This window comes from Astyanax mexicanus, chromosome 3 (genome assembly GCF_023375975.1).
Source record: "Astyanax mexicanus isolate ESR-SI-001 chromosome 3, AstMex3_surface, whole genome shotgun sequence".
Lineage (NCBI taxonomy): Eukaryota > Metazoa > Chordata > Actinopteri > Characiformes > Acestrorhamphidae > Astyanax > Astyanax mexicanus.
The window spans coordinates 1,289,539-1,316,831 of record NC_064410.1 but is presented as its reverse complement, the minus strand read 5'-3'; the positions used below and the strand labels follow the sequence as shown (position 1 = coordinate 1,316,831).

The following is a 27,293-nucleotide window of genomic DNA, read 5'->3' as shown; positions in this document are numbered from 1 at the left end:
TTCACCCAAAATCTGATCTTTCTTTACATCTTTTTACGGTTTTTTTATTCTTTTCTCCACCAGATCTGTCGTTCATCACCACGCGGACGTTCCTGTGGAAGGTGTGCGTCATCACGCTGGTCAGCTGCCTGCCTCTGTACATCATCAAATACCTGAAGCGCAAGTTCTCCCCTCCCAGCTACTCCAAACTGTCCTCCTGAAGCTGCTGACACGCCTCTGTAGTTTCATATGGGCATGATATTACCAGGAACAAGTGTTTATAAGCGTTTATAAGCATTTATAAGCATGCATAGCAGCGTAACGTGCAGCGTTAAATAGGCATAAAGGCACGACAGCTGCTGCTGCTGCTGCTGCTGCAGTAGTAGTAGTGTCCCCAACCATGACTTTTGTACTCTGTAAGCTGTTATGTAAGTGTTTATAAGTGCCTAATGAACGTATAATATTAATCATGCCTTGTGTAGAGCTCGTGCTGTGGAGTTATCTATGCTACTGCGTCATCTACGCCTCGCGAAAGGACAGTGTGAGAAATCACCGGAGAGAAAACTGTAAAACTCTTAAAAAATTGAAGAGAGAGATTCTGTGAATACTTGAAAAGACGAAGCACAAAGAAAAAAAAGTTCGCAAAGAGTTAAATGGTAGAACTTGGAGGAAATTGAGCAAAACTCAACTCAATCTCCAGAAATCCAAAAAAACTCAAGAAACGACGATGAACCTTTTTTTTTTTTTTTTTTTTTTTTTGGTGGCTTCCTTTATTTCAGTGCACTTCTACTTCATTCTTCATCGAATCTGTGGAAACGTTTGCTTTTCACGACCTTTTTTTAACGAACGTAGGATTGGAGATTTTTTATAACTCGTTTTTTTTTTTTTTGTATTTATAATGTTCAACAGTGTGCATTGGTTGTGTGTGTTGTTGGACAAGAAGGCTGGATTGTCAAAGCAAATGTTTGTACACTTTCCTTATGAAGCAGTTATGAAGCCTTTGTGAACGGGCTGTGAATGCATTAAGCTGTTCTTAATCAAGAATTAGGAATTACACCCACTGACGAAAAAAAAATATATATATAGATGTTTTTAAAGCAGAACTCTGGTGTAAAATGGACTTTTGTTGTAGTAAAACATGATAAAAAGTACTTATTTGGCTTTGATGAATAGCTCACCTCCGCTCTCCTGCAGCATTCTGAGATCCAGAAATTTTAAGTTTGTCCAAACACCCTTCAGACTGGGTGATACGGGGCATAATTTACCCTGATAAATCACTTTTTACACTGTTATCCAGCTCAAAAAAGTAAAGAAAAAAAAAGTGCACAAGAAGCTTATTAAAAAGCACTGTTTACATTCTATGACGCTAGATTCAGCTCCAGGTACCGCCATCACTGAACTGCAACAAGAAAAAACAACCGCAGTCTGTGTAAATGTATGTCTATGTCATTATCAGTACAGTGAAGGCGGCGCTCGGAGCTAAAGCTAGTAGTGTTATAGGATGTAAACAGTGGTTTTTATTAAGCTTTTTGTGCACTTTTTAAGTTATTAATGCCTCGTTTTAAATGTCAGAGCTCTCCTCTCGGATTCTAGTAAGGAGGTGTGGAGTTACTTTGAGCTGGATAACGGTGTAAAAAGTGATTTATCAGGGTAAATTATGCCCCGTATCTCTCAGTCTGAAGGGTGTTTGGACAAACTTTAAACCTGCACAAGAAGTTTATTAAAAGCCACAGTTTTACATCCTGTACATAGGTAGGTAAATCTTCGGACGTCGTGAAAAAAGTGATTTATCTTATTCTAACTTATTCTAAAGCCTGTTTGGGCAAAGTGAACAAAATACTGGATCTCAGAAAGCTGCAGGAAAGCGGAGGAGAGCTATTCAAAACAGATAAGTACTTTTTTTTTTATCTCGTTTTAATAAATACAACCAAAGTCCATTTCACTCTTTTAAGAGTTCTCCTTTAAATTCTTGATTGGCCCTGCTTGGCAGACCAAGGAAGTGGTGCAATCTGGTAAAGATATTCTAGGAAACCCTTGCTGTGTGTGGGTAAGCATAATCCTGCTGAAAAACAAAAGTTTTAAACCCTGCTTTCCTTGTTTCAGCATGTCCAGGAGTTAAAAATCTCTCACCAGGAGGAGCACTACCCAAAAAGTTATAAAAGTAGCTTCTGGAAGCTACTTTTTTTTACTTTTATGCTCATGTTGTGTCGAATCATCATGACCACATCTGTAACATTGAACATATCTGCCTCTGGATTTTGCAGAAATCCAGTTGTGTGTTATTATTTTGTCGAAAAATGTATTTCAGATTGTGATGATTAACTGATGGGGATTTGTAGGTGTTTATTAATGAGAGTTTTTTCTATTCTTGCCTGTCATTTATGCGTAGAAACAGTTCAGTATTGGCAGCTTTGAATGATTCATACTTCATAAAGACACCAGCTGCAAAAACTTAAGAAAAAGATGTGCCACAGAACAGAGAATTTCCCGTCATGAAGCTGGAAACAAGACTTTCTTACTGAGAATTTCCTAAATGTACACAACCATCACCCACCCATGTGTTTAAAATCAATGATTGCTCAATGATTGATCGGTTCAGTTCAAAAAGAATGTCTTGACGGCTTGATTTTGATGATTAATGCATGTTTAATGTATTGTTCAGATTTATTTCTTCAGGAGGTACCAGTAAATGAGTCATTATCTCAATATACAGCTGTGGAAAAAATGAAGAGACCACTTCTACAGTTTCTGAATCAGTTTCTCTGATTTTGCTATTTATAGGTTTATGTTTGATTAAAATTAACAATGTTGTTTTTTTCTATAAACTACAGACAACATTTCTCATAAATTATAATAATAGAAATATTGTTATTTAGAGCATTTATTTGCAGAAAATGAGAAATGACTGAAATAAAAAAAGTTTTAAGAGTTCAGAAATTATCAATATTTGGTGGAATAACCCTGGTTGGTTTTTAGTCACAGTTTTAATTTTATGCATCTTGGCATCATGTTCTCCTCCACCAGTCTTACACACTGCTTTTGGATAACTTTATGCTGCTTTACTCCTGGTGTAAAAATTCAAGCAGTTCAGTTTGGTGGTTTGATAGTTTGTGATCATCCATCTTCAATTTTATAAAATCAAGGAAACTCATAATTTTTAAGTGGTTCCTTAATTTTTTTCCAGAGCTGTATATCGTGTCCCATGACATTTGCCATGCCAACTAAAGCTAAATACTTTGCACTGACATGTTTTCATTGACAATTCTAGCCAGTGCTAGAAACTGGAAACTCCACCCAGATGGGGACTAGAACCCAAGACCCCAGTGCTGGAAATTCCACCCAAATAGGGACTTGAACATACAACCCCAACCCTAGAAACTTCACCCAGATAGGGACTTGAACCCGAGACCCCAAGCTTGGAAACTTCACCCAGATGGGGACTAGAACCCAAGACCCCTATGCTTGAATCCAAGATCACAGCGCTAAAAACTCCACCCAGAAAGGGACTTGAACCCAAGGCCCCAGCGCTGAAAACTCCACCCAGATAAGGACTTGAACCCCAGACCCCAACCCTGGAAGCTCCACCCAGATAGGCACTGGAACCCAAGACCCCAGAGCTGGAAACTCCACCCAGATAGGGACTTGAACCCAAGACCCCAGCGCTGGAAACTCCACCCAGATAAGGACTTAACCCAATACCCCAGCGCTTGAACCCAAGACCCTAGAGCTGGAAACTCCACCCAGATAGGGACTAAAACCCAAGACCCCAACCCTGGAAACTCCACTCAGATAGGGACTTGAACCCAATACCCCAGCACTTGAACCCAAGACCCCAAGCTTGGAAACTCCACCCAGATAGGGACTTGAACCCAATACCCCAGCACTTGAACCCAAGACCCCAAGCTTGGAAACTCCACCCAGATAGAGACTTGAACCCTAGACCCCAGCGCTTGAACCCAAGACCCCAGTGCTAAAAACTCCACCCAGGTAGGGACTAGAACCCAAGACCTCTGTGCCGACATGCCACCAACTGTGTGATTGATTGGCTGCTGTGTATAAAATGATTGTAAAGGCTCCTTGTGTTTCTAGAAAGGCGCTATTTAAGTATAAATCAAATTTAGTACAATTCAGAGCTTATTAATATAACTTAATATCCAATTTACCTTTTTTTTTTTTGGCAATCAACCACAATCAGATTGACCACAGTTCTGAAATTTGACTTTATACAAAACACTGGACTTTATATTTATATTTATGTTCTAAAAATGTGTTAAGAAAAAAAAAGTATGCTGTTCTTTCTTTGGGCAGAATGTGGTGTTTAGTACATGTGAGGAATGAGTTTTATCATTCTGTGTGTCTGTCTGTATTTGTGTGTAAGTGTGAAAGAGAAACACTTTTTTTTATTTTTTGAAATACTAAAAATGACCATGAAAAAAAAAAGTTAATATGCCAAACTCCTTCATTTGCCAAGCTCAGTCCTGATGCTTTCCTATGTGACGTGGTGATTTATTGATTTATTGGTAAATATACGTGTTTTTTTTTTGTTTTCTTCAGCAGCTCTTAACTTTAATCTTCGTTATGTGAGGAGAGATCGAGCATCACGTCTGTATTAACTTTATTCTTATTGCTAAAATTGAGTATTTACAGTTTTCCGGCACTTTTATACTACTTTTAACTACTGGAATGTGTAAATAGGAAGTGAACTAAACCAGCTGGAGTCTCACAGTGACGAATATATATGTATATGATCGAAGCCCCGTTTTTGGCTTTTGGTCTGTTTGCTTTCAGTATTAGACCACTATTTTTTAGTTTGTTTTGTTCTTTTTCTCTTTTTTAATCGTATGATTTTCATTGTATTGGTGGTAATGATGATGATGTTGTTGATTTATGATTTATGGCTCAAACTATGATCATTAAAGAGCAATAAAGGTGTTGAAATTTGTACTTTATTTAAACACTTATTGTGATCAATTTTATATATATATTTTTTTATTTTCATATTTTGTTATTTATAGGTATATATTTGAGTAAAATAAACATAGTTGTTTTATTCTATAAACTACAGACAGCATTTCTCCCAAATTCCAAAAAATATTTTTATTTGTCATTTAGAGCATTTATTTACAAAAAAAAAAAAAAAACAGTTTTCAGACCTCAAATAATGCAAAGAAAACAAGTTCATAAGTTTTAAGAGTTCCGAAATCAATTCAGTATTTGGTGGAATAACCCTGATGGTTTTTAATCACATTTGGCATCATGTTCTCCTCCACCAGTCTTACACACTGCTTTTGGATAACTTTATGCTGCTTTACTTCTGGTGTAAAAATTCAAGCAGTTCAGTTTGGTGGTTTGATGGTTTGTGATCATCCATCTTCCTCTTGATTATATTCCAGAGGTTTTCAATTTGGTAAAACAAAGAAACTCATCATTTTTAGTTGCTCTTTTGTTTTTTTACAGAGCTGTATATTTTTCAGTTGTTGTTTTTAGCTGTATCCACTAGGGGGCAGCAGTCTCTTAGTATTTAGGAGGCTCTAAAGGCTCTTTCCCAATTTTATGCCATTTAAAGCTAAATAGACTTCAATACCACTTATTTAGTATTACTCTATATTTGTTTTATTTATTTATTTTATTGCCTGTGGAAAAAATGTGTATAAAAGTCTGTTTTTATTGCATCCAATAAACTAAAAATGTGTTATTAATGCCCTTTTCTCCCGTACAGCTCAGAGTCTGTCTTCCTCTCAGTGCAGGAAGAGTGTGGTTTTATGGGGACCTTCTTCCTCTGTGATGGTCCACTGCTTCTAACTATCCAGAAATGGATCCAGGATGAATCTCATGCTCTCTCTCTCTCTCTCTCTCGCTGTGATTGGACAGTAAACAAATTATGCTTCGTATTTACAGATGTAGACCGAAGACGTAGAATGTGGAGTATGGGTGTATGTGAAGTTTTTTGTTATTTATGACTATTTAATTTTATTAAATTAACTTCTGCAGAAGCTGGACAAGGCTTGTGATTTTAACTTTTGTGAGTTTAAGCAATTGCACACACACAGCTTGTCTTATCCCTTGATATGGGGATTATCTAGATGTTTGTTGGCAAATGTGAGATGGGCATTTGTCTTCTTTTTGGTCATATTCATTAAGTTTTAAGAGATCAGAAATCAATATTTGGTGGAATAACCCTGGTTTTTAATCACAGTTTTTTATGCATCTTGTCATGTTCTCCTCCACCAGCTCTTTAAATGTTGTTCTGGGTTTTTTTGGGATCTCCTGGATGAGTTCTTCATGCCCTTTTGGGATAATTTTGTTCGGTCAGAAGAAAACAAAGTTATTGATCATCTATCAGTCTGGAAAAGATTATAAAGTCATTTCTAAAGCTTTGGGACTCCAGAGAACCACAGTGATTCACTATTATTCACTAATAGAGAAAACATGGAACACTGGTGAACCTTCCCAGGAGTGACCGGCCGGCTTACCAAAATTACTCCAAAAGGGCATGAAGAACTCATCCAGGACAACTCAGTTATTAAGTTTAGGGGCAAATCCTTTTTTTTACACAGGGCTTGTAGGTTTGATTTTTTTTTTGTTGGGCCTTAATAATAAAAACCTTAATTTAAAACTAAACTTTAAGCATTCTGTGTTTACTTATGTTGTCTTCGATTAATATTTAATTTATATTTGATGATTTGAAACATTTAAAAGAGTCAAAGATGCAAAAAAAAAAAAAAAAAAGAAATCCTAAAGAGGACAAACACTTTTTTACACCACTACTGAAATTACTCCAAAAAGGCATGGACAACTCATCCAGGAGGTCAAAAAAGAACGAAGAACAAGAGCTAGAGGGTTGAAGGTCACACTTGCCTTAATAGAGTTTAGTGAGACATTTCGATTCCTTTCATTTGAAAGGTTTTACAGCTGATTATGATCTGAGTTATCTCTGCATCAGGGAGTTGTTGGATCTAGATCTAGTGCTATAACACTAAAAATAAGAAATTGCAGCAGAAAACAGAAAAATAGAGAAAAGACTGCAGGCAAAATGTTTGGATCTTCACCTTCTTCATCTATCATTATCTGATCGTAAGGTAAACGAGCAGAGCTGAGCTTCTGGAAACTCTTTCATTATCGAATCCGGAGCCTCGCGACGTGTTGAGTGATCAGAGAAACTGTAAACTGATCGAATAAACAGTATTTCTACATTTACTCCTAAAAAAGAAACCCTACTGTTTTATTTTTAGATGTAAAACTAGTGAGTGCAGTTTGTCTCTAGCTGCATACAAACTCCACCATCAGAACTTCCACATATTGCTCATCTGTTTTTCACTGGTTTGAGTCTTCAGTAATTATTCCAGATTTTTACCGGGAAGTTTCTGTCCGTCCCGTTATTAATGATAATGATTAAACGATGGCTGCTTCTGCACATGGGAGTCATTATGTGTCATTTGCAGAGCAGTGGATGTTGGATTCCATGTTCACAGATGATTTTGTTCTTTTTAAGAGAAAGAAAAGAATTGTCTTTCTGTTTTAACCTGCTGTTTTCTTTTTTTAATGTATTGTTTTTTCCAGTTCGCACCTGGATGTTGGAAATAAAATTGCTTGTCTTACAGCTAATTCTACAAACTAGACGAAAAAAACAATATGCTTGTTATTATTGCATTACTACTACAACTGGCCACTACTACTACTACTACTACTACTACTACTACTACTACTACTACTACTACTACTACTTGCCTAAATTTCCTCGGGATATAAAGCATCCATCCATCCACTATTACTAAAATACTGACTTAAAACTAATTGTATATTAAGGTTATACTAGCTATACAATACAATTAATCATTCAATAATTCCAGAGCAAGTATGCAAAACACAAACATTCTTCAAGGAGAAACAGTAAAATTAAACTACAGCTCTAAAAAAAAGAGAGAAAAAAGGATGAGTTTCCTTTTTTTCAAATAGAAAACCTCTGGAATATAATCAAGAGGAAGATGGATGATCACAAGCCATCAAACCACCAAACTGAACTGCTTGAATTTTTACACCAGGAGTAAAGCAGCATAAAGTTATCCAAAAGCAGTGTGTAAGACTGGTGGAGGAGAACATGATGCCAAGATGCATTATTTGAGGTCTAAAAGCTCATATTAGCCATTTCTCATTTTCTGTAAATAGATGCTCTAAATGAGAATATATTTATTTGTAATTTGGGAGAAATGTTGTCTGCAGTTTATAGAATAAAACAACAATGTTCATTTTACTCAAATATAAACCTATAAATAGTAAAATCAGAGAAACTGATTCAGAAACTGAAGTGCTCTCTGCATCCATTATGTTCTCTAAACACTTTATTTTATGGTTTCATGATTATCACCCACGTTCCTTGTCGATTCTCGTTACTGAGCTGGACTCATTGTGGTGTGTGTGAGTGTGTGGAGTGTGAGTAAGTCTGAATTGGGTGTTTTAAAGCTTTTTTTTAAGGGTTTTAAAATAGACTCTGCTGAATTTAGCCCAGTAATTTTCATCTCTTTACTGCTGTTCTTAACTCGGTGTTTTTAGGAGCTGTTAGTCAGTGTTGTGTCTGGGTGCCGAGACCCACTGTTTGCTCATTCGGCCTCAGGGAGCTCTGGTTGCTTCAGAGGCCACGCCCTCTTGGAAGTGCGCCACCGTTGCCGGGCAACATCCGAACAAAACAGGAAACAGACCGGGGGATTCCGTCACTGCGCCGCAGTCAAAGGGAGCATTGAGTGGAGACAGGAAGGCTGTGTACAGATCGGAGGGGGAGCTCCGTCCATCTACTTTAAGCTCTTTATAAGCCAATCAATTTATTTTTAAACGTGGCCTGAGTTTTACAACAGCGACTCAAGAATCACGTCGTAAAAGTCCCTAAAATAACACGTTTATTATCATTTTATTTAAAAAAAAAAATTACCATTTTATCAACTCCCCAACCCACTCATTAGGACTCCACCTATTATTACCCATCACTAGTAAGACTCCGCCTCTTTTGGAACTCGGAGGAAAGCGCCTACAGCTACTCGGTTCCGATACATCAGCTCACAGACGCAGCCTTGTGCTGATCCACATCACCCTAGGAGGAGCGATGAGAGAAAAAAGAGAGAGCGCCATCTACTGATATACTGTACCCACACAGAGAGAGAAAGCATAAGTCCTTCAATTGTGCTTTCTCAGGGCTCCGGCAGCTGATGGCAAGCTGCATGAACAAGAGTCGAACTGGCGAACTCCATTCCCCTTATGTTTTATAATTCCTTTTTTGTTCTATTTTTTTTTTGGGGCCTCCTTATGTTCTTTAGTGAATGTAAGCAGACAATTGATCATGATGCTCCGTTCACTCTGTGTTGTATTGAAACGAACGTCCCTTTCAGACAGCTTCCTCTTACAGCGTCCACAGTTAATCCTGTTGGATGTGGTGGGTCCTTCTTGGTGGTATGCTGACATTACCCTGGATACCGTGGCTCTTGATGCATCACAAAGACTTGCTGTCTTGGTCACAGATGCTCCAGCAAGACGTGCACCAACAATTTGTCCTCTTTTGAACTCTGGTATGTCTCCCATAATGTTATAGTGTGCATTGTAATATTTAGAGCAGAACTGTGCTCTTACTCTGCTAATTGAACCTTCACACTCTGCTCTTACTGGTGCAATGTGCAATTAATGCAATTAATGAAGATTGAACACCAGGCTGCTCCAATTTAGCCATGAAACCTAAAATCCCCACACTAAAATGATGACAGGTGTTTCAGTTTTATTGTCCTATCATTGTACATGTTCATGTGGTGAAATAAAAGTACCTCCATAGTAAAATACGTACCATTTGATGCAACCATTAGAATGAATATATGTATTTTTTTGCAGTAATTGCATTTTATCCTGTTGATTACCCCTAACTTTAACAGTTACAAGACGTAACCAGATAACCAGCAGTATTCTGGTGAGGGGGAACAGGAACGGGTTTCCATCAGAACACGATCTAGTCCACGTCATTCCAGCCACTAGACTTTACGTTACGGACAGACGGACAGACCCTGAGGGACTCGACACACAGGAGGTGAATACAGGGAATGACGTCAGAGCCCTGCACCCCCGACTCAGGCTGGACTCTGAAGAAACCTGGACTCTAACAGAGGGTCTGAATGTGGTTTCGGTTTATTTTAACTGCTTTCAAACGCGCTGACACATCGTTTGCAGAGGCACATGCATGCATCACCCCTCATAGCAGCCGTATGACTGGAGCTTTTCCCAAAGCTTCTGGACGTAAGAACTAACTCTTATTCGACATCTGCCGTGGATCTGGAGCTAGGGTTCACTTACGCTTTCAGTACATGACGAACATTCTGACTGTCATTCTGATAAAAGTGCAAAAAAAAAGGTTTCTTTGCATTTCTTTCGGTTCCCTAAAGAACTTTTCAACAGATGGTTCTTTGAGCTTTTAAATTTAAAAAGAACCTCTGGTGGTTCCAGACTTGAATTCTCTTTAAAAATCGTGTTATGTCTGAATGCTGGAACTGTATTCCAGGAAATGACTGAATAACTCTAAATGTTACACTGTTTTTTAGCCAATTTCTCACCAATTTAGCTAAGCCAATGAACTCACACACTCACTAGGACTCCACCATCACTGTGCAGTTCTCCCTGAAGAACAGACTCCTCCAATACACGTAAAGTCAGCCTTCACCAATGCAGCATCACTAGGCTTCCAACACACAGAGGAAAATGATAAAAATGATAAAAATGATAAATCAGATAAGACCAGGTTCACATTGCACAAGTCTAGGCCCAATTTTCCGAAAATGTGTTCAATAATGAATAGATAGTGAATTTAATTTCAGAATGAAGTAAGTTTACTAAAAGAAAGGATTGATTCAGTAAAAATAAATGAAGTAAAGTTTACTAAAAGAAAGGATTGATTCAGTAAAAATAAATGAAGTTAAGTTTACTAAAAGAAAGGATTGATTCAGTAAAAATAAATGAAGTAAAGTTTACTAAAAGAAAGGATTGATTCAGTAAAAATAAATGAAGTAAAGTTTACTAAAAGAAAGGATTGATTCAGTAAAAATAAATGAAGTAAAGTTTAATAAAAGAAAGGATTGACTGAAGTTCAGTTCTCTTATTTACTCTGTGTAACTCTATTTAAGTCCTGAAACCGAGTTGAAGTTACTTCAATTTGCATAAAATTAAATTTACTTAAAAAAGCAAATGCAGAAAGTTACGAAACTTTTTAAAGTAAATTTTACTCATCCTTTTTTTCAGCGTGGGCAGTAACAGCCAAAGATACAGGTGTTCCAGCCCCCCTGCACATGCCTGCACTGTAGTTCTCCATTAATGTCATTAATGCATCGTGCAATGCACTTTGAGTTTGAGTTTGAGGCAAAGCTTCCGGAACTGTCCGGATGATACAGGATGAATCTGTCCTGTAGGAAACGGGCGCACAACACTGGAAAAACTACAGGCGGATTGACGTCCAGCTGGACGTTCGTCAATCCTCACGGCTGCTGCTATTTATTACCTGCGGCGGGGAAACTGTTTACAGCAGCACTCGGCTCAGTTTCACATAGCTGTGGAGTGGAGGGCCGGCGAGGGAGGGGCCGCACACCCCCCTGCCCCAATTAGGCCCCTAGCCTGCGGGTGAGAGCTTTCCATGAGGTCAAACAAACGAGTCGGACGCTCTGCGTGACCGGGGAGCGCACGCCAGCGACGAGGGGGGGGGCATCACTACTATTTCCCCGTGATGAAACCGACAGCTAGTGTTTCCCACCCCCAGCGCACCCCCCCGGGTCATGACTCTGCCATTTCTTACTGTCACCAGACACGGCAGTGCTCGTTGTCCATCTATAAACAGCTTGTAACAATGTATCAGCCAATCGTATTGGTAGATATATGGCTATGACTATTAATTGTGAATGAATACATAAGGAATCACGTAGTAAATTTAAAAGTGTTAAACAAACCAAAATACAACCAACACATATGATTTGAACAGATAAAACTGCACTGTCACTATCATCTGAAAATCGACAGTTAGGATCCTGAATCAGCTTGGCATCAGCAGCCGGAGTCTGAGAGAGCACAGTTGGCCTTGCTCTCTCTGGGTAGGTAGAATGTGGTTTTGAGAGATGCTGATGATGATGATGATGATGATGATGATGATGATGATAATAATGATCTCAGTAACTAATCACTGTAACTGATCATCACTCTCACTGATCATTATCAATCTCACTGATCATCATCACTCTCAGTGATCATCATCACTCTCACTGGTCATTATCACTCTCACTGATCCATACTCTTAGTGATCATCACTCTTCGTGATCATCACTCTCAGTGATCATCTATCTCAGTCATCATCATCACTTTCACTGATCATCACTCTCAGTGATCATCACTCTCACTGATCATTATCACTCTCAGTGATCATCACTCTCAATGATCATAATTCTCACACATCATAATCACTTTCACTGATCATTATCACTCTCGGTGATCCTTACTCTCACTGATCATTATCACTCTCAGTGATCATCACTCTCACTGATCATCACTCTTAGTGATCATCACTTTCAGTGATCATCACTCTCACTGATCATCACTCTTCGTTATCATTACTCTCACTGATCATTATCACTTTTACTGATCATCAATCTCAGTGATCATCACTCTCACTGATCATCACTCTCAGTGCTGGATGCTGCTTGCGGGTTGATGAAGCGTTTCTAATCGTATAATCTGAGAATCACTGCAGCAGACCTCGCTCAGCTCGCGATGGAATCTCCTCCTCGCTCTCAGATCTCATTTCCTCACGCTCAAAATAGAGCGGGAGGATCTTGTTTACATGCGCGAGGACGACGCCCCGCGGTTACTAAGCGACGGATGGAACTCCACTGCAGCTTCGGTATCCATAGAGAGAGAAAGAGCCAATAGAAATCACCCGCTCAGAATGAATTAATCCATTCATTACCATATATGATATTTTTATATTCTTCAGATTTTGGAGTCTTAATTTATGTTGTTAATTTACAGTGTTTACAGAATTTTAACAAAATTAAAGAATGTGCACTTCTAAATTGCAACAGCAAATTGTAAAGGGTAGAAATGCTTTGATATAAAAAAAAATTGAATCAGTTTAAATATATGCATAATATAATATAATGCAATATAAAAGAGCTTCCCCCACTGCAACATACAAAGGCTCTCATAGACCACTTCAGGAATCAAGTGCAAATTCAAAACAACGATTCAAAACAATTGGGTTGACGTACCTTACCAACTACCTAGCAACACCTTAGCAACCACCTTAGCAACACCATGTCAACCACCTAGCAACACCTCAGCTACCACCATATCAACAACCTAGCAACACCATAGCAACCACTTAGCTATAGCTTAACAAAAAACTAGGATACTTTAGTCATTTTAGTTGCGCAATCACCCTAAGTTTTACTTTAGGAAATGCAAAGATATACATATAATTCGGGTAATTTTGAAGTATTTCTATTGGTCCGTTCATCAAGAAATGTTGGCACAGTTTAAGGAACAGTTTGTTTGTTCAAATTATACTCAAAAATCCACAAAAATGGAGATGCTTGTTTTTTTTTTATTGGACAGTGACTACATACACTTACATTACACGTTGCATCCCTTTAAATGCACTAATCTGATGCACTTTATAGGCAGATTTGCACAAACGCTCTGTGTCCAAATACTTATGCAACTGTCTGCGCGAGCCCCTCGCGAGCCTTTATTCTCCTGCTCCTCCTCCTCGCGCTGCTGCTGCTGCCCGTTTCCTCTCGCGCTCGTGCGGGGGAAGATCTCCACATCTGGAAAATGTTGAGAGGAGAGAATCCCTCTCCGGGTCCGGGTGGACGTGGTGCTGACGTCATTGCCGGGGGGCGGGGTCAGGCTGGCCGGTGTTTCCCGGGTTTATAAAGCGGAGGAGATCTCTGCGCGGTGAAGCTGCGCGTCACGATCATCCCGGACCAGACCTTTACCGCTGTTCCTCCTCCACCAACTTCTCCAACTTTCCCCTCATCTACACCCTGCAGAACCTGCAGAACCTGCAGACTGAGGACCTGCGGAGCTCTCCAGAGCTTATTTTTATATATTTTTAATATATTTTTCTCTGCAAGGGAGCCGATTTTTCTATTTTTTCTATAAGAAGGAGGAATTTCGTTTTGTTTTTTTTTGGGTGTTTGTTTTTTGTTTTTCTTATTTTTCCTCCTCCAGATTTCAGGAGTTCCACCTGAAGCAGCTGTGGAGAATGAAATCAGCAGAGGAAGGTAAAAACAATATATAGCCTATATAAATAAATATATAATATATTCCAGCATGCTTATGCTCTGCTCAGGCTTATGCTCTGTATATAATATAAAATATATAACATAACATACTAATATATATATGCAGTGCCAGCCTCCAACTTTACCGCGCGCTGCCTGCTGAAAGGCGTTGCCGCTGGCCGCGCGCTTGCCCGCGCGCTCGCTCGCTCGGTCCGCGTGGGCAGCAGCAGCAGGCAGAGCGCGCTCGGTGAGGGGCGCGAGCCTGCGCGCGGAGAGGGCTGGCTGGTGGGCGTGGCCGCGACCGCTAGACGTGGACCGTTAGCTTCAGCGCTCACAGTAAAAATGCTAATGAAATGCTAATAAAGTGCTAATTCTGTGGAAAATTAATAAAATCATCATTAATAATAATAATAATAATCAAGGTTATATATAAAAATTTAAGGCTGTTTTATAGGTTTATGTATTATTATTAATGTAATGAATAAATGCCTATTGCCTACGAAGGAAAAAAAATATATATTATATATTTAGTGTTTAAAAAGCTAGATTTAACTAGTTAACCACTCTGGCCAAGCTTCACCATACAGGTCTGTTGACCAGTTTGACTAGTCTAGCCATGACATGTTTGGCCACACTGGAGGTCAATTGGTCAGCTTTACCAAACCAGTTTAACCAAGTTTTCTAAACTAATACACCAGCTATTTCATCACACTCTAAAGAAAGCTGTTAGCTGTTAGCATGTCTACTCAAGCAAGTCTTCATAGTTCTGAGCTTCCAGCAGAGGGAAGTGGTAGGAAGAGGTGATGTTCAGGGTGAGAGGGTTCATCTGTGATATTCACAGTTCTCTCTGATACGCAATAACTATAAAATACGGCAAATATGGGATTGTGTGATTGAGTTAGCTTCACCATCACTGCACCATTGAGAAGTAGTGTTTACAGCAGTTTACAGCATTCAATAAGATCTATTCACTCATGATACACATATAAAATCTGCATGAACTCTTTCAAATCCTGCATCCATTACAGTGGGCATCATGTATTTTCTTTATTTTTAAATGTCTTGTTGCACATAACACGTATAGATCATGAATCAGCCAATGAACGAGTTTATAAACCAATCAAACAGTAGCTTAGAATCGCCCACTGCACTCAAAACACAGTAGTTTAGTTCTTACTTGTTGAGCCACTGAGGCAAAGTAACAGATATTTTTTTTTGCTAATTTAATGTGATTTAGAAGACTTTTCAATCATAATCTTTTTTTTTACTGTTTTGGGATGGTTTCTGAAATAAAAAAGTCTATATAAAATATAAAATACGTATTACACAGGCTTTCAATGCAATGGGAAAAAACTATTACATACAGCTCTGGAAAAATGAAGAGACCACTTCAGTTTCAGAATCAAAGAAAACAAGTTCATATTCATAAAGAGTTTTAAGAGTCAAGAAATCAATATTTGGTGGAATAACCCTGATGGTTTTTAATCACAGTTTTTTTTTCATGCATCTTGGCATCATGTTCTCCTCCACCAGTCTTACACACTGCTTTTGAATAACTTTATGTCACTCCTAGTGCAAAAATTCAAGCAGTTCATAGATTTATTTACTATATATATATATATAGATTTATTGAGTTTTACAGGGCATTAAGCACATGCTTTAATTTAAGTATAGTACTTTTACCAAGTGGAATGCTCTTATAAACTAAAACAAGTGCACAATTTAACGGATGAATCTTTTGCAATATATTGTCTGTATAGAAAACTTGCAGATACAGCTTTGTATCAAAATGAATTCTGAATGTTTTGAACCTGTTAGGTTATTTTTACCACTAAAATTAGCAGCTATGAGGGAAAAAATGAAAAGTTTTGTATTTTACACTTTTGCAATGTTTATAATTTCTGTTCTGAAATATTTTTACACTCTTATTTCACGTGTTTGACTGCAGTCTGCTCAGTTTACTGGTTTAAATAGCTGTGAGTTCATTGGATGGAGCTTCCAGAGCTGTGCTGTTTGGTTAGGGGGAGACTGTTATTCATTTTCTCTGGAGCTCCGCTCACATAAAAGCTTATAATTTATTGCAGATTAAATCTCTCTTGACTGTGCACCGGTTCAGCTCACAGAGCACCAAATTTCTCTCTGCATCTACACAGGCTAGAGCTACGACTGCTGCGCTTCTGCTGCTGCACCTGCACTGATTCACAGTCTTCCCCTGAAGTCACTGTGCCACGTGTGTTTAAAGCATTACTAACACTTTTAGTATGCAGATTTAGCTATTTATAGGTTTATGTTTGAGTAAAATGAACAGTGTTGTTTTATTCTATAAACTACAGACAACATTTCTCCCAATTTACAAATAAAAATATTCTCATTTAGAGCATTTATTTACAGAGAATGATAGATTCAGAGCTTTCACACCTCAAATAATAATGCATAGAAAAAAACAAGTTCATATTCATAAAGTTTTAAGAGTTCAGAAATCAATCAATATTTGGTGGAATAACCCTGGTTGGTTTTTAATCACAGTTTTTAATTTCTCCTCCACCAGTCTTACACACTGCTTTTGGATAACTTTATGCTGCTTTACTCCTGGGGCAAAAATTCAAGCAGTTCAGTTTGGTGGTTTGATGGTTTGTGATCATCCATCTTCCTCTTGATTATACATTTCAGAGGTTTTCAATTTGGTAAAATCCAAGAAACTCATCATTTTTAAGTGCTCTCTTATGGTAGCTTATTTTTTTAATCCCAAAGAGCAATTTAGGTTGAATTTTAAGTGTTTCTGAAATTTGGTCTTGCATTGTGTTTGAGGAATTGTGCACACATCTACAGGCTAAACTGTGCATACTATTGCAATTGCATACAAATTCAACTGCAAATTCTTTACTGTGATGTTTCTGTGCAATTTTACTTTTATTACTTGTACCTCCATAGACTGTATGCAATCCATTTGTCATAGATGCATATGTACCTATTCCAATAGGTGATGTCTTTTTTCTCCTTTATTTTTGATGTAAGTTATGCAGTTTTAAATACAATCTCAGTCTTTGTACGTCTTTGTTTGTAAAACTGATTTTTTGCATTATATTCAGTGGTTTCAGTAAATCAGACTCACTGACTATCCTCTGCCAGCTCTTACTCTATACCCTGTACTAAACCTGAGTGACCTTGGTCTCTGAGACTGAGTGACTGAGAGTGTGTATTAGTTTTCCACCTGTTTTTGTGCTTGGTGAGGTATTTTTAACCAACGGTTATTTTTGGCCTGGTATTTTTTTTTTTGTATCCGTCTCCTTATTTCCTTTTCACAGGCAATGACTTTTAGCAAGGGTTTCGGTTTTGTGTAGAAAACTATGACATGCTCACTGTTTAAAAGCTTATAGATGCATTTGTAAGCTTTCTATTTGTAACTTTATAGTTAAAAAAATATATTATGAAATAAATGAATATATTATGAAACGAGGACATAATTTCTAAGCTTTCTATTTGGCATGATTGGTAACTAAATAGTTTAATAGTTTAAAAATTATTGGTCCAATTTTAGCAGTACGTTCTAGTAGTACAGCAACAATGGCCAAAATAATATGCTTTGTTCAATTTTTTTATCGTGTAATTTGTTGTATTATGAATCGAGGACGTTTCTTAAGGGAGACGGGGAAGAGATGTAAGCTACCTATATGGCATAATTTAACTAAATAGTTGGAAAAAAACACCAATAAAAAACAGTAAAAGGGAAAAAAATAACATGTTTTTTTCATTCACCTAAATATATGTTCTGCTTTGTGATTGGTCGAAGTTAATCCGTCTCTCCATCCTTCTTTCTTTTTAATGGAAGAGTGATCTAACCACTTTACACCAAACCTAAAGCTTACAGCAGTTTCTTAAAGCTTTCAGCAGTCTTTTCTTTTGTGTAATGGCTCTATGTTAGAGTATATGTTTATTTATTTCATATATATGTATATGTGTATCTTTATCATAAGCCCTGAGTCTGGACGGGATTAGTTTCTCAGGGGGATGCAGTAATAAAACTCCTGCATCCAGACTGCATTTGAAAAAACAGGAGGATCAGTGAGTTTTTAGGCTTGTTTTCTTGGTCACATGATATTGCGGTGTTCAGTAGCTCCTCCATTTCCACTCGTTGTTGTGTTTTTTTTTCACGTGGATCTCCGTGGAAACTGTGGCACGTCCAAAGTGTAATTACGGTGCGCGGCAGTGGACAGATAGCTATTTTATTAAAGGCGAGGAGACGAAACTCAGAGATGTGCGTCCAGACGGGACTAAAATTAACGGAAGAGCACGGATTTCAGAGAAAAACAGTAGATAAATCAGCCTGTAATTTTCTCATGATCGTTCTGGACAGGAATAAAATCACAGAGGATAAAAACCCCACAAAAGAAAAAAAAATTACCCCAGAACCCCCTGAGAAACGAATCCTGTCCGGGTAGGGCTTTACTGTGTAAAATGATGATAGGATAAATTCTTTACTTTTCTCTGTTTTTTTTTTATTATTTTTTATCCCCAGATGCATACAGCTACACACCAAACGTCACCCTATCGCTTCCTCTGAGCAACCCCTGCCTGCCCACCCAGTACCACAACCTCCAGACCAGCCCTGTTATTTCTGTCTCCATCAGTCAGCCGCCGTCCTTCTCTCACCCAGAAGACATGTCCTCGGTGGGATTCTTCCCGCCCCCTGGTTCTGGACCCAATGGCGCTCCAGCTCTCGAAAGCCCACGTATCGAGATCACAGCTTACAGCCAGTTCCCTGAGGACGAAGTGGAGGAAAGCAGGGTTCCCGTCGCCAAGCGTGTCAACTCCATCGTGACCTTAACATTACCCAGCGGCGATGGGTACCGCGACCCCAGCTGCCTGAGCCCAGCCAGCAGCATTTCCTCCCGGAGCTGCCACTCCGACGCCTCCTCGTACGAGTCGGGCTACTCGTGCAATTACGACAACTCCCCTCAAAACTCTCCCTGGCAGTCGCCTTGCGTTTCACCCAAAGGTTCCTCATCGCTTCTGTCCAGCGGGAACATCGGAACGTCCCCCCGCCACTCGCCGTCCGGATCCCCCCGTACCAGCGTAACTGACGACAACTGGATGGGCTCTCGCGGCTCACGCCCAAACTCCCCCTGTGGCAGTAAGCGGAAGTACAGCTTCAACAGTGGTGCACCACACAAGTACCATCCCTACTCACCAAACCATTCACCAGGTCCTTCACCGCAGACCTCGCCTCGGCTCAGCGTGACCGAAGACTCTTGGTTGCCCAACACCAACCAGTACACCAATTCCGCCATTGTGGCAGCCATTAACGCCCTCACCACAGATGGACTGGTGGAAATCGGGGAAGGGATCCCCCTCAAGACCAGGAAAACTAGTGTGGAGCACAGCGCCATGGTGAGCCTGAAGATCGAGCCTGGAGGTGAGGAGATGGGCTCTGGGGAACTCGGTCATGAGGAGTACTCTACTTCACGCCTGCCCTTTAAGAAGGAGAGCTACACTGGCTTTCTGGACGTACCTCAGCATCCATATTGGTCCAAACCAAAGACCTATATCAGGTATTTGAGGATCTCTAGCAAATCTTGTTTGATTTGGTTGTATATTGGAAAATGTAGAAGCCCACGAAATTTTAGTCCATGGGCTTCATGTTGGCTCTACATATACCTATAGATGCCCACCAGGTTTTTTGTTGGAAATCAAGAGATTACAATTGGAGGTATTTATAGGAATATTTGGGAATCCCAACTAATTCCTTGGGATTGCAGTAACAACACATATACAGTACATACAAACCAGCTTAAGAGCCCATTCCTACCTGGAACCCACCTGAAACCCAACCTAGTCCATGTTCCACCCATTTAAACCCCAAACAAGACCTATAGCCCACGTTCCACTATAAAGGCTGGGTTGTTTTATACTGTAATTTGTACCTAATACTTAGTTTTTAATGAATTTTAATCCTATCTAACAGCTCGTCTTTGCCAGCGCTTGACTGGCAGCTGCCCTCCAGTTCTGGTCCATACAGCCTTCAGATCGAGGTCCAGCCTAAATCTCACCATCGTGCCCATTACGAGACGGAGGGGAGCCGAGGAGCTGTGAAGGCACCGGCAGGAGGACATCCTGTGGTCCAGGTATTCATTTATATATTCGTATAGTGATATAAGGAAGTAACCCTCAGTCCTACTTGGCTCGCTTGCTCCCACTTCAGACAGCTCTGACCAATCAGAGGAGACAACGTGCTTGCGTGGTTTGTTTAGTTGCATTTTGGTGCGTATAGGTTTTAGGCGCCTGTGTGAAAACAAACCAAAGCGAGAGGGGAACTGATTCAGACCAAGGAATCGAACTATAGGTGTAAAAAACGCAAAATAGGTACTTAGGTCCTTAATCCTTCTTTTAAGCAATGGCGATAAATTGATTCTGAAAGGTGGGCTCAGGCCAACAATGATATTGAGATGATCTGTGTTTTAATTGGCTCCTCTATGTTCTGTGCAATTCCTTATTCAAAAAGAAAAGTCCTGGATGAAATATATAGACTTCTTTAATCATAAGTCTTCTTTATGATTAGCATGGGTAGAAAAGTACGAGGTTTACTTGTTTCGCAAATTTGGTAGTAGTGTGTGTCGAGAGTTTTCATTTTGTATCTTTTATATCAGGGATCTCAATTTGCGGTAAGATATTTTGTGGCCCGATACTTAAAATAAAGTTTTAGTGTTTTATTTCAAGAAGAAAAACTTAACCTCTCCCTGTCCACCAGCACAACGCATCATATTCATTTCAATGGAGAGAGCCGTTGTTGAAATTGGTAAACGTGGCCCGCCCTCCGGCAAAAAAGTTCAGCAGAGCTCAACTTTATTTAAATGAATCCGGCCGACAGCTGCCTTTCAACCACAGAAGAGAAGCTGATAAAAATTTAAAAAAATATGGATTTATAGAACTATAAATTGCAGTGAGATTGATTAAAAATGAACTATTAAAAGTCTCAAACTTATGATTGACTACATCTGTTGCTTCATTTGAATTATAAAAAAAAACGTCCTTGTCCTGATGCGGCCTTACCCAGCCTCACCCAGACTCCAACCAAGCTCCACCCAAACCCTTCAGCAGCCCACAGAGAAGATTTTGATGAGCTTGAGACCCCTGTTTTAAATGAATCACAATTTTAAATTCTGGAATAAAGGCTTAACTCGACTCCAAAACTAACTTTTCTTAAATGCAGGTGGTTCGTGTTCACTTTCAGAGCTCCAGACGCCGCGGTTCTCCACCGGCAGTAACTGTTCAGAAGCTGGCGGTGTGTTTTAGCAATAACGCAGTGCTAGAACTCGGAGGAGGGGGTGAAATACATCAGGTCTTACACAAGACCGCAGAGTCTTGACGACAGCAGAGTCCAGTCAGTCAGTTCCGTAACAGACGCTGGTGACTCACCCGTCTCCTGTGATCTTACTCCTCGCTCACTTCTCCAGGCTGACCCAACCACTTGGGTAAAGTCTATCGTGAATGGAGGGCATAAGTCATGGAGCACAGAAGCTCGGTTGTCAGTAGTCAAGGCTTTTTTTTTTTTTTCGACCACACACACATTCATACACACACAGTACAAGCCAAAAGTTTTGAACACAGCTTCTCTTTTTCAATGCATTAGGGTTAGGGTTATAAAACATGTTTTATATTCTAGTTTCTTCAAAATAGCCCCCCTTTGCTCTGATTACTGCTTTGCACACTCTTGGACACTCATTCTCTCAATGAGCTTCTCTCAAAGAGGTGGCCACCTGAAATGAAAAGTTTTCCAACAGTCTTGAAGCAGAAAATACTGTAGTCTTTCTACAGTCTGTCGTTATTGTTCAGATATTAGGAGGCAGAGTTCAGGAGTGTGACAGCCGTGGGAAAGAAGCTGTTCTGGTACCTGGTGGTCTTAGTACAGAGGCCAAAAGTTTGGAGGCACTGAAGCATCAAAACTATGAATGAACACATGTGGAGTTTTATGTACTTAACAAAAAATGAGCTGAACCTCCACAGTCACCGGACCTGAACCCAATCCAGATGAGCTTTGGGTTTGGGGTGAGCTGGAGCACAGAGTGAAGAAGGCAAAGGAGCAACAAGTGCTAATAAACACCTCTGGGAACTCCTTCCTTCCTTCAAGACCGTTGGAAAACTTTTTTTTAATTTCAGGTGGCCACCTCTTGAAGCTCATTGAGAGAATGATGCCAAAAGTGTGCAAAGCAGTAATCAGAGCAAAGGGGGGCTATTTTCTGTTTTGAAGAAACTAGAATATAAATTTATTTTACATAAAGTACATAAAACTCCACATGTGTTCATTCATAGTTTTGATGCTTCAGTGAGAATCTACAATTGTAAATATTAGTCATGAAAAAAATAAAGAAAACGCATTGAAAAAGAGAAGGTGTGTCCAAACTTTTGCTGGAAGCTGAAAAAACGAAGCTGGAGAGCTAAGTCTGCTGAAACGTTTGTTCCCAGCTCACGGTTCACATCTGCACAGGCAGGCTGTCCGATACTTCGGTTCGGCGTAATGAGGTGCTAATGATGCTAAACATATGGCCGTGCACTACTCTCTCCTGTGAAGAACCCAACCCCTTTCGCTGCTCTCTGACTCTCCATTTTTTTACTTTTTTTACTTTTTTTTTAGCGCTCACCGCGGTTTCCGGCCCGGCGCACAGGCCGGCTTTTGTTTAGCGAAAAGTTCCCAGTGGTGCTCTGACATCATGGGGGCTGGCGCGCTGTGGAGGCGGCCAGTCTGAGCCGCACACGTTCTTTTGGCCGCCTGGTGATGGGGGTGGTGTGTGTGTGTGAGTGTGTGGTGTGTGTAGGAGGGAGGGATTGCTCAAGGGAGCCTAACACAAGGCTGTCCCATCCCGTAAAACCTCCAGATTACAGAGAAAGAAAGCAAATCTCACTGTGGATGCTCTCCATCCAACCATCCAATTAGCCTTGACTGCACCTCCTTCCCAACATCCATCTATAACACCACCCCCCACCCTCAACCACCACTCAACTCTACTCAACTCAACTATTATATCAACTATTAATAGAGCACTTTAAAAACAACAACAGTGTTGTACATAGAAAAATACTAGATAAAAACAAATACTAGAAACAATAAGACAAATTAAAATATAATTATCAATAAAAAACAGTTCTGATAAATCTATAAGACAAGTAAAGTAAAGGAGAAAACTAACAGCGCTAGGAACAGCATGGCAGTTCATTCCTGTGTTATTTGTGCGAATAACACATCAGTGTTTATATTCATCAGCTTTACCCAGTAATTCAGCGGAAAGCTAAGAAACAAATGGTTAGAACCTTCTAGAGTCTATGAAGGAACACCAAAAGTGAAATAATAATGAGATAAGATAGTTAACAGGGTGGATTTTTACTTTCTGGACCTGGACTAGGTTTAAATAGGATCTCTGGTGGATTTGGTGTTTTACAGAGACTCTAAGACTAGGTCAGTGTTTGAATTGCACTTAGCAGGCCATTATACATTTGTGTACACTTGAATATTCATGAGAAAGAGCTGAAATCCTATCGTTTCTCCCTGCCCTCCACTCCACTCCTCCACCGGACTAAAGCAGCGTTATACAGAAACCCCGGAGCACTTTTATTCACAAAACAGAGCTCACATAGCATTTATTCGTACTAGAGACTCTAGTATAAACTAGACATTTTAAAATGAATGAAAAAACAATGGAATGAGATTTTTAAAGGTTTCTGTGGGTACAAATGCTTGTCTAATGAACCAGTATACAGTACAGGCCAAAAGTTTAGACACACCTTCTCATTTTTAATTCGTTTTCTTTATTTTTATGACTGATATTTACATTGTAGATTATCACTGAAGCATCAAAACTATGAATGAACACATGTGGAGTTTTATGTACTTAACAAAAATTAATGATCTGTCCTCCACAGTCACCAGACCTGAACCCAATCCAGATGAGCTTTGGGTTTGGGGTGAGCTGGAGCACAGAGTGAAGAAGGCAAAGGAGCAACAAGTGCTAATAAACACCTCTGGGAACTCCTTCCTTCCTTCAAGACTGTTGGAAAACCTTTTTTCATTTCAGGTGGCCACCTCTTAAATGAAGCTCATTGAGAGAATAAGTGTCCAAGAGTGTGCAAAGCAGTAATCAGAGCAAAGGGGGGCTATTTTCTATTTTGAAGAAACTAGAATATATATTTTTCTGTTAAGTACGTAAAACTCCACATGTGTTCATTCATAGTTTTGATGCTTCAGTGAGAATCTACAACAAATAAATAAATAGTCATGAAAATAAAGAAAACGCATTGAAAAAGAGAAGGTGTGTCCAAACTTTTGGCCTGTACTGTAGTTCTGGTCACGTTGGTTCCTCTACTACGGCATTCAGCAGATAGTGCGAGAGCGACCAATAGAATCAGAGGGCAGGAGCTGAGTACAGGTCATGGGAGTGTGGACGAGGTGCTCTGGTCTGTGTTCCATGGACGGACAGAGTCTTGGCATTCCTCTGGTGGGTGATAATGTGATGAAGGGTGGGCAATCTCTCTCTCTCTCTTTTTCTCTCTCTCTTTCTCTCTCCTCCCTCCCTCTGGCCTCTGCTTGTCTAAACTGAAATACCAGGCTTAAACATATCCTCTAAAGTAAATATACAAGCCTCTCCAGCCTTTTCACCTCAAACACTCTTCCCCTCCCCTGAGATCTCAGCAAGCCGGCCACGTTCACCCAGAGCTTGCTGAGCTCAGATACGCAGATACAGATTTAGATCCGGGGTGAAAGTGTTCTGGGATAATCAGAGGGAGCTATGTGGAGTACGTACGCTGGACACAGCAGTCGCAAAGTGAAAGTTAAGCAAGTCATCTGCAACCTTTTTTCTCATTTTTTACCGATGTTGTGATGTTTGCTAACAGAATTTGCTGGTATGGTATTTTTTTAATATAATCTATTATTTTCTATACCAGTGAAATGTTCCCTGTGCCACTGGCTGCACAAGCTCAAAACATGATCCATCCGACCCCATGCTTAATAGCTGGAGAGGAGTTTTTTTTTTTTTTCTAAATTTAAAAGTCACACGTTTAAAGCAAATGGCAAAACAACTATGAGTGTATGACTTAGTACTTTGTTTATAAGCGATTTAGTATAAGTATTGTTATTTACTGTATCTTTAATAATAGTCAATATATAAGTTGTAATATTATGAGACTAAAGTTGTAATAAGCAGCAGGTTAGAAATGTAGCTGACTGATGGTAATCACAGCAGCCCTGTAACAGATCATGAACAGAAAATGCTCCTTTTCCCTCTTTGGATCCATCCAACCCAATGCTTTACAGTTGGAGAGTTTTTTTTTTCTAAATTTAAAAAAGTCAATCTAAAACCCACCCTTCAGAAGCTTAAACTAGCCCAAAATACTGCATATGTCTGTCACACATTTGAAGCAAATGGCAAAACAACTGTGAGTATATGACTTGGTATTTTTTAAGTTGTAATATTATGAAAATAAAGTCATAATAAGCAGCAGGTTAGAAATGTAGCTGACTGATGGTAATCACAGCAGCCCTGTAACAAATCATGAACAGAAAATGCTCCCTCTTTGGTTCTAAGTGACTTTAATCTCATAATATTATGACTTATTCCCCTAATATTGCGACTTTATTCTTTTAATATTAAGATTTTGTTCTCGTATTATTAAGACTTCATTCTCGAAGTCAGCTATTTATATTTCTGTAAAGAGTGGCCCTAAAACACTGTCGTAATTTTGTCCTGTCGTTCTATACTGTTTAATATATTGCAATTACTTATCAGAATTGGATGTTTAGTGTATAAAACAGGTATAAATGAGTAAATCTGTGTGTTTCGCAGCTGCACGGCTACATGGAGAGCGAGCCGCTGACTCTGCAGCTGTTTATCGGCACGGCGGACGATCGGCTCCTGCGTCCGCATGCCTTCTACCAGGTTCACCGCATCACCGGCAAGACTGTGTCCACGCCCAGCCACGAGATCCTGCAGGCTAACACCAAAGTGCTGGAGATTCCTCTCCTGCCCGAGAGCAACATGAGGGCCATGTGAGTGGATACGTGAAAATGTGTGTCACTGTGTGTGTGTGTTTGTGTGTGTTTGCATTACTGTGCATGTGTTTTTTAAATGTGAAACAGGAGTGAATAACACGTATATGTATCAGCTAAAAACACAAAAACACTATTTTTAGATAAACTTTCTTAGACAGTTAACATTTGACCTCTATGTGCCTTAAATTCATATGCTAACTAAATGGTATGCCTAAAAAATTATTTTTAACAATTTATTATCTATAAAAATATATTTCAGTAACTGAAATGACATTTACTTCAGAACATATAAGGATATATATACTTATCCTGTACAACAGAGGAAACTCTCGCTTTTCCTTTCCTGGGGCGGTCCTGATGAGTGCCAGTTTCATCATTGTTACATTTTTTAATGGCCTTGAATTTCTTGAATTTTTTAGATTGACTGATCTTTATTTCTTAAAGTATTTTTTTCTTTATTTAGTTGAGTAGTTGTTGCTTCTCATAATCTGGATTCGAACATTACTCAAATATTCACTATTCACTGTATACCTGTAACTCTACCTCTTCACTACTTTACTTTAACTGATGCTCTCAAACACTTTATTAAGAGACAAGAAATTCAAGGAATTAACTCTTGATGAGTTCAGCACAGCTGTTAACTGAAAGCCTGAATTCCAGGTGACCCTACTTCTCATAAATCTGACTGAGAAAATCCAGCGGAGATGCGCAAAACTTTGAACGAATGTAAGAATGTAAAATATGAAACATATTGGAACACCCTTTTTTGTGTGTTTTCTAAATAATTTCATAACATTACTAGATTAAAGTCGTAATAAGCAGCAGGTTAGAAACGTAGCTGACTGATGGTAATCACAGCAGCCCTGTAACAGATCATGAGTGGAAAATGTGTGTTTTTCTCGTTGTGCTTCTTAAACTAGAAATCTCATAAATCTCATACATTTTCTTTTTTGCGTTTTTTTCTTCACAGTTTAGATGAAATTATGTGT

The 27,293-nt window shown here is 39.3% G+C and overlaps 2 protein-coding genes across 5 annotated transcripts in view; both read left to right on the top strand.

Annotated features, from left to right (window-relative positions):
* The window catches only part of atp9b (ATPase phospholipid transporting 9B), a 54,168-nt gene extending 49,245 nt beyond the window's left edge, over positions 1-4,923 (top strand). For all 4 annotated transcript variants that reach the window (XM_022667343.2, XM_022667342.2, XM_049475714.1 and 1 more), the window contains one exon: positions 64-4,923. In XM_022667343.2, the coding sequence (XP_022523064.2) occupies positions 64-200 (137 nt within the window). In that variant the 3' untranslated portion in view covers positions 201-4,923. The remainder of the gene's footprint in view (positions 1-63) is intronic.
* An 8,747-nt stretch (positions 4,924-13,670) lies between these two features.
* The window catches only part of nfatc1 (nuclear factor of activated T cells 1), a 63,185-nt gene continuing 49,562 nt past the window's right edge, over positions 13,671-27,293 (top strand). Inside the window, exons 1-5 of the mRNA XM_049475719.1 lie at positions 13,671-14,150; positions 14,216-14,267; positions 18,784-19,816; positions 20,230-20,389; positions 26,099-26,301. Of these exons, the coding sequence (XP_049331676.1) occupies positions 14,249-14,267; positions 18,784-19,816; positions 20,230-20,389; positions 26,099-26,301 (1,415 nt within the window). The 5' untranslated portion in view covers positions 13,671-14,150; positions 14,216-14,248. The remainder of the gene's footprint in view (positions 14,151-14,215; positions 14,268-18,783; positions 19,817-20,229; positions 20,390-26,098; positions 26,302-27,293) is intronic.